This window comes from Stigmatopora nigra, chromosome 23, assembly GCF_051989575.1.
Source record: "Stigmatopora nigra isolate UIUO_SnigA chromosome 23, RoL_Snig_1.1, whole genome shotgun sequence".
Lineage (NCBI taxonomy): Eukaryota > Metazoa > Chordata > Actinopteri > Syngnathiformes > Syngnathidae > Stigmatopora > Stigmatopora nigra.
This window is the reverse complement of record NC_135530.1, coordinates 6,809,370-6,817,153: the sequence shown is the minus strand read 5'-3', so window position 1 is coordinate 6,817,153 and position 7,784 is coordinate 6,809,370. Positions and strand designations below refer to the sequence as shown.

The window sequence follows — 7,784 nt, the reverse complement described above, 5'->3', positions numbered from 1 at the left end:
TTGCCATGGAAAACCAATGAGTTCATCTTCATCTTGAATAATTTTCCTCTCGACTTCTACCAAAATGTGTAATTTGGGTGCTCGGACATTTGGTCGCCGGAGTTTAATATCTAAGAGCGAGAGTTTAATATCTAAGAGCGAGAGTTTAATATCTAAGTAATGTTTAATATCTAAGTACTGTTTAATATCTAAGTACTGTTTAATATCTAAGTACTGTTTAATATCTAAGTACTGTTTAATATCTACGTACTGTTTAATATCTACGTACTGTTTAATATCTAAGTACTGTTTAATATCTAAGTACTGTTTAATATCTAAGTACTGTTTAATATCTAAGTACTGTTTAATATCTAAGTACTGTGTATACCTAAGTACTGTTTAATATCTAACTACTGTTTAATATCTAAGTACTGTTTAATATCTAAGTACTGTTTAATATCTAAGTACTGTTTAATATCTAAGTACTGTTTAATATCTAAGTACTGTTTAATATCTAAGTACTGTGTATACCTAAGTACTGTTTAATATCTAAGTACTGTTTAATATTGAAGTACTGTTTAATATCTAAGTACTGTTTAATATCTAAGTACTGTTTAATTTCTAAGTACTGTTTAATATCTAAGTACGGTTTAATATCTAAATACTGTTTATTATCTAAGTACTGTTGAAAACAGTAGATATTTAGATATTAAACTCTCTCATGAATATAATTTTGAGAGCTGGTTTCAACAGTACTTAGATATTAAACAGTACTTCGATATTAAACAGTACTTAGATATTAAACAGTACTAAGATATTAAACAGTACTTTGATATTAAACAGTACTTTGATATTAAACAGTACTTAGGTATAAACAGTACTTAGATATTAACCTCTCTCTCTAAGATATTAAACTGTCACTCTTAGATATTAAACTCTCTAATGAATATAATTTTGAGAGCTGATTTCAACAGTAACCTAAAGGCGACCAGAAGGGATCAAAAGCCCGGCGACCAAATGTCCGCTAACGGTAATATAATTCAAGAATAACACTATCTCTATCTCACTTTGAGAGAAATACCACAAATAAATGCAACTCATTTGGTAGAATGAATGAGCGCTAATGGATCCAATAATAATAATAATAACAATAATGAAAGATATTAGCGTCCTACCTCCAGCAATGGCGGTCTTCTTGCCCACCGTCACAGTGATGGCAGTTGTTGCAATTACAATCCTTCCAGCTGTGAAATAAACAGCATATTTTAAGTGAGCACACAATGCCAAAATTGACTAAACACACATCGCTAAATTCCAAGACTTGAGAAGGTCCCACCTAGATCGGGGGTGTCTAATATGGAGCAAATTGCACAGGAAATTCCCCAAATTAAGTTATCCAATCCAATCCAATGCAGGCATGCATTCCAGAAAGGTTTTTTAAATTCACTTTACTTCTTATATGTGACAACCTGCATTATTAGGGATGTCCCGATATCATCTTTGCACCTGCTTTTGTGGATCTGCCTATACCGAGTCCTGACCCGATACCTTGGAAATGTATTAAGGAAGGGGAAAAAAAACCCAAGCAAATGGCTTTTCCCTCTAATTTGAACAAAGTTAGCCAACATTGAATTTATATCAGAGCGTTATTGGAGAAAAAAAATCAATAAACCACTTGTACAGCCAAAAATAACGTTGTGATCAGATTAGATTAATCTTTGGTTCTCATAAATTATACCCCCCCCCCCCCCCCACCCCAAGAAAAAAAGTAAAATGTGATGAATTGAGCTTTTTTGATTAGGATTTACTTGACTTTTATGATTTTTTTTGTTCGACCAGTTGTTTCACTAGTAAAAAATAGCTATAAAATGTAGTATATATGCATTTTCGCCATATAGCACTGAATTATTTGAATTCATGTGATAAATTCAGCCATCTTGAGGACAAATTTCTTTACTTTTATATTGTCGTGGGATATTTTCCCTTCATTCTGCAAAGACGATAATTGCCAGATCTCCCATTCAGGATGGATTGTCCGTCTATGGTCACCAATGACAGCTCACGAGTTAATACTTGAAAATAGATACATTTTACAAACTCAATCTACTTTTACTGGATTCCGAGCCTCTAAAAATGGCATGATCGGGCTTTATTTCTGACCACAACATCGGATCTGGGACATCTCTATTTAATATCTAAGTACTGTTGAATAAAGTAGATATTTAGATATTAAACTCTCTCATGAATATAATTTTTAGAGCTGGTTTCAACAGTACTTAGATATTAAACAGTACTTAGATATTAAACAGTACTTAGATGTTAGGCAGTACTTAGATATTTAACAGTACTTAGATATTAAACACTACTTAGATATTAAACAGTACTTAGATATTAAACAGTACTTAGATATTAAACAGTACTTTGATGTTAAACAGTACTTAGATATAAAACTCTCTCTCTCTCTCTTAGATATTCAACTCTCTCTAATGAATATAATTTTGAGAGCTGGCTTCAACAGTAAACTCTCTGTCACCATTTGACCAAAAGGTACCAAAAGACCGGCAACCAAACGTCCGGTAACGATAATATGAGTCAAGAATGACACTCACTTTGAGAGAAATACCACAAATAAATGCAACTCATTTGGTAGAATGAATGAGCGCTAATGAATCCAATAATAATAATAATAATAATAATAATAATAATAATAATAATAATAATAATAATAATAATAATAATAATAATAATAATAATAATAATAATAATAATAATAATAATAATAATAATAATAATAATAATAATAATAATAATAATAATAATAATAATAATAATAATAATAATAATAATAATAATAATAATAATAATAATAATAATAATAATAATAATAATAATAATAATAATAATAATAATAATAATAATAATAATAATAATAATAATAATAATAATAATAATAATAATAATAATAATAATAATAATAATAATAATAATAATAATAATAATAATAATAATAATAATAATAATAATAATAATAATAATAATAATAATAATAATAATAATAATAATAATAATAATAATAATAATAATAATAATAATAATAATAATAATAATAATAATAATAATAATAATAATAATAATAATAATAATAATAATAATAATAATAATAATAATAATAATAATAATAATAATAATAATAATAATAATAATAATAATAATAATAATAATAATAATAACAATAAGGACTACTAATTCCATTTTCATAAAAATAAAAAAATGGAGAATTAAGCTGAAATCAAGGTAAAAAAAACCCATAAATTAATGCTTTGGAGCGGCAAAGGACATTCAAGTGGCTGCATGCCAAGTAACAGTTTTCCTCTACCCTCCTCCTCCCCCTCCTCCGCTTGCCGATCCGCCTCCTCTGCCTCAAGGTGGCGCTACAGTCCGCCTTATAGTCCCTGAACACGGTCATGGATTTTGGAGCGTGATGAGGATTCGAAAATATTTACCTCTGGTGTCCTGTCGGGGGACGTAGTATAAGAACTGACTGGCCGGGTACTCGGCCGCCCTCCGGAACCACAGAGGGAACTGGTCCAGGGTGAATATATTTTCCTTATCAGTGGCTGTCAGGAAGGACCTTCCAGAAAAAGGAAAACAAATCTTAACGCTTGTTGTAATTTTCCGACTATTGGACGCTCCCGAGCATACATGTATACAAACGCTCCCCTCCTTACGAACTTTCAACTTACGAACAAACGGCACATACGAACATTTCTGCAAACTGCGTTTATGTTGAAAAATGTTCGTAAGTTCGATTTTTTATTCTTTGTGAAAACAGAAATATGGAACAGCAGGACCTAAATATTGAACGTTGCACAAAGGTTGCAAATCAATTGAATCATGCCATACAGTGCTACTGCATCATTTATGATAAAAAAAGAAGAAAACTGTGCAATCGTCATTAAATAGCTTCTTTCGGCCAGTTTCTTGTAAATCTCTCACTCCATCTCTCTAATGAATGTATACAGTACTGTATGTATTCTCTCCATTTTATGAAATGTTTTTTTCAGTACAAACCAATGCTGGTTACTTATACAAGCCTTAAGCATACAAATGCATTTATATAAACCTTCAATATACTTGTATAGGCCTTAAACATCAATTATAATACAACATATTGCAGTGAATCAACTTCAATTTGAACAATTTCAATTGAAAACCAGACATGGCCGCGGTAATGGACAAATCTCTAAGCTATTATAACTCCATTTTTCTTCCTTCAGTGCTGAGTCCTAGTAGTACTAGTAGATTTTTGCCAGAAAGGCGTACATTGCAGCTACTTAAAATGTTGCTGAATGTTGTTGGTGACGAGTGGATGAAAATGGACTCACGTGCCAACTCGTTTTTCGATGCCAGTGTAACGCTGAAACCTCATTAGGCCAGAAAGTGTGCCCAGGAAAGCAGTTTCGATGCCGTCGTCCATGCTACGAAATAAAACCAAGGTAAACGGCAGTTCTTTTTGAATAAAAAAAAAGATGTTACATTAGGTCAGGCGTGGGCAAACTTTTTGGCTCCGAGGCCACATTGACTTTAGAAATTAGACAGATGGGCCGGGTCAGCACAAGATACGATATATATAAAAAGTGCATCCGTTAACAGTACATATGAAACATAAACAGAAAAAAGGACTAAAGTATTAAGGTACTCATCACTCATCATTCAAGTAAAAATTATAAAGTATAAAGTAAATTCAAAAGGAATGTATTAAGAAATATTAAAATGTAACTTAAAAAAAGATAGAGGGGCTGAAAAAAACGAAAAACAAATAAGAGTGGACAGAACTACTCCCACTGGCTTCCGCGTAATGGCGCCATCTTGTGGAGAAAAAATAAATTGTTTGGACATTGTCGGTGGGCCGGATTAAAAAGCCTAACAGGCCGTATGTGGCCCGCGGGCCGTATTTTGCCCATGTCTGCATTAGGTGATCATTTACCCAGATGGGTTGAGCATGAGGGCGGTCCAGTAGGCCTCCATTGGCGCTGTCACTACTGCGTCAAATAAAATTTGCTGCATGAGCTGTGGGTCACCTGCGACCAAACCAGGAAGCCGTTTGACTTTTTTTTTCTTCCCACAATGCCACTGACGTTCAAAGAGACAAACTTACACTCCAAATCCGGTTCTTTCCCCGTCAGGTATCTGACCACGGCCTGCAGCTGGCTCAGTTTACGATGCGCTGGGTCAATGTCCGTCTCGCAGTAAGTCCTGGAGGATAGCCGATGCCCTTGATTGGCTGCCATTGGCAGCGATAGACGTCTCATCCATTCGACAGCTCATATGAATGGGATGTCTATCTCTGTCGTGACCAGACATTTGGTCGCCGTTTTTTTGGTCGCCTGTGTTTTGGTTGCCAGTCAAATGTACTTGGATATTAAACAGTACTTGGATATTAAACAGTACTTAGATATTAAACAGTGCTTAGATATTAAACTCTCTCTCTGAGATATTAAACTCTCTCTTCGATATTAAACTCTCTCTTAGATATTAAACTCTCTCTCTTAGATATTAAACTCTCTCTTACATATTAAACTCTCTCTTAGATATTAAACTCTCTCTCTCTTAGATATTAAACTCTCTCTTAGATACCAAATTCTCTCTCTCTCTGATATTAAACACTTTCTCTTAGATATTAAACTCTCTTTCTTAAATATTAAACTCTCTTAGATATTAAACTCTCTCTCTTAGATAATAAACTCTCTCTCTTAGATATTGCGCATGCGACTCTCTCTGATATTAAACTCTCTCTCTTAGATTTGCGCATGCGTCACTCTCTGATATTAAACTCTCTCTCTTAGATATTGAACTCTCTCTCTTAGATATTAAACTCTCTCTCCTTGATATTAAACTGTCTCTCTCTGATATTAAACTCACTCTCTTAGATACTAAACTCTCTCTCATGAATATAATTTTGAGAGGTGGGTTCCACAGTAAACTCTCTGTCACCATTTGACCGGCGACCAAAATGAACCAAAAGACCGGCGACCAAACGTCCGGCGACCAAACGTCCAGCGACCAAACGTTCGATCACCATCTCCGTCAATAGGTTTTAAAATAAAACACTTAAACGGACTTACCATTCACTGGCTATGGTCAAATCAGGAGCCAGCAAGTCATGAAGACCTGAGAACAATGCAACTTTTAGAAAGAAATTGCAAAACACCAGACGGAAATTTCCGAAAACTTGCCATACCTTCTTCAACAGACACGTTTCCAATGAGTATATACTCCCCGTATCCCTTTGTCAGCACGATACCAAGACTGACAGACAGAAAATGACAGATGCTAAATTACTGAAAGAAATTTGACATTACAATGGGAATACAGTGGGACTGAGCTTGTATGTCAATTTATTTGAAACTCAAACGAACGTTTCACCTAGAAATGAACTCAAAATGAATTAATTTGTTCCAACCCTTTGAAAAAAAGCACCAAAAACAAGATATTGGACTGGAAATGTTGTTTTTGTTCTAATTCTTCAACAAAGTAACAAATAACTAGTGGTTTAATAGTACTAAAATGTGTTTAATAATATTAAAATTAGACGGATTTTGTGGAAGCTAGAGAGAGAGGGACAGAGGGGGGTAGACAGAGAATCTCAAAAATAAGTTTAATCTAATTTTACACTAAACTTAATTCTAATTTTGTTAAAATATTTCAAAATATTCTGAAAATTGATGCACACAAATGTCCTCACAATATGATAATGCACGACCACTTGCCTTGGAAGTAGTACTCTTTTTGTTTTAGTGACGAGGAAAAAAAAACATAGAAAAAATGCAATGCTCCGCCCAGTGCTCGAAGATATATCAAAATGTGTCTCGTATCTCAAAATAAATATTTGCCCGGAACTTTACTCGCATCTCAAATTGCTTGTATGTCGGGGCAGTCATATGTTGAGGTACCACTGTACTGAATTTGATCCTACCTGAAAGGCGTCTCGTTGATGCTGGTGTAGAAGTAATTATTCCTTAGGAACATCACCCGTTTCTGTTAGGGTAAAAAAACAAGTGATATGACTCAACCTAGTGGCAAAGTTGTTAGAGTTGTTATGATGTGTTGTTTGTTTTTTTACTGACTCCTTTATCCACGGAAGTCCTCACATCTAACGACAAAGTTCCAGTTTCTCCTTTGACCATAGCTGTCCTGAGCTGAAATATGTCAATTGCGGTAATTCATCAAACAAGACGAGTTTCAATGATATTCTAAAGCGCGCCGCTCACCATCTCCTCGGCATCTTCCCATTCCACCTCAGCTAAGTCCACACTGTTGTAGTTGGGTTTAGGTTTCAGTTTTTTCCCTTCTATGTACTGACACGCAAAAGTATTGTTGACATTTACGATGAGATGAGGTTTTGGCGTGACCGGACGTTTGGTCACCGGTCTTTTGGGACCGGTCTTTTGGTTCCCAGTCTTTTGTTTGCCAGTCCTTTCGTCCCTTTTGATTGCCGGTCAAATGTCCTTAGGTATTAAACAGTACTTAGATATTAAACTCTCTCTTTTAGATATTAAACTCTCTTTCTTAGATATTAAACTCTTTCATGAACATAATTTTGGAGCTGGTTTCAACAGTACTTAGATATTAAACAGTACTTAGATATTAAACAGTACTTTGATATTAAACAGTACTTAGACATTAAACAGTACTTAGACATTAAAAAGTACTTAGATATTAAACAGTACTTAGATATTAAACAGTACTTAGATATTAAACAGTACTTAGATATTAAACAGTACTTAGATATTAAACAGTACTTA

General features: G+C 33.7%; 1 protein-coding gene across 2 annotated transcripts in view; it reads right to left on the bottom strand.

Annotated features, from left to right (window-relative positions):
• Positions 1-7,784, bottom strand: part of cacna2d4a (calcium channel, voltage-dependent, alpha 2/delta subunit 4a) — a 65,170-nt gene that overhangs the window by 43,077 nt on the left and 14,309 nt on the right. For both annotated transcript variants that reach the window (XM_077709522.1, XM_077709523.1), the window contains 10 exons: positions 7,251-7,337; positions 7,107-7,178; positions 6,956-7,017; positions 6,221-6,288; positions 6,105-6,150; positions 5,138-5,235; positions 4,967-5,060; positions 4,365-4,457; positions 3,483-3,610; positions 1,155-1,223 (listed from right to left, as the gene is read on the bottom strand). In XM_077709522.1, the coding sequence (XP_077565648.1) occupies positions 1,155-1,223; positions 3,483-3,610; positions 4,365-4,457; positions 4,967-5,060; positions 5,138-5,235; positions 6,105-6,150; positions 6,221-6,288; positions 6,956-7,017; positions 7,107-7,178; positions 7,251-7,337 (817 nt within the window). The remainder of the gene's footprint in view (positions 1-1,154; positions 1,224-3,482; positions 3,611-4,364; positions 4,458-4,966; positions 5,061-5,137; positions 5,236-6,104; positions 6,151-6,220; positions 6,289-6,955; positions 7,018-7,106; positions 7,179-7,250; positions 7,338-7,784) is intronic.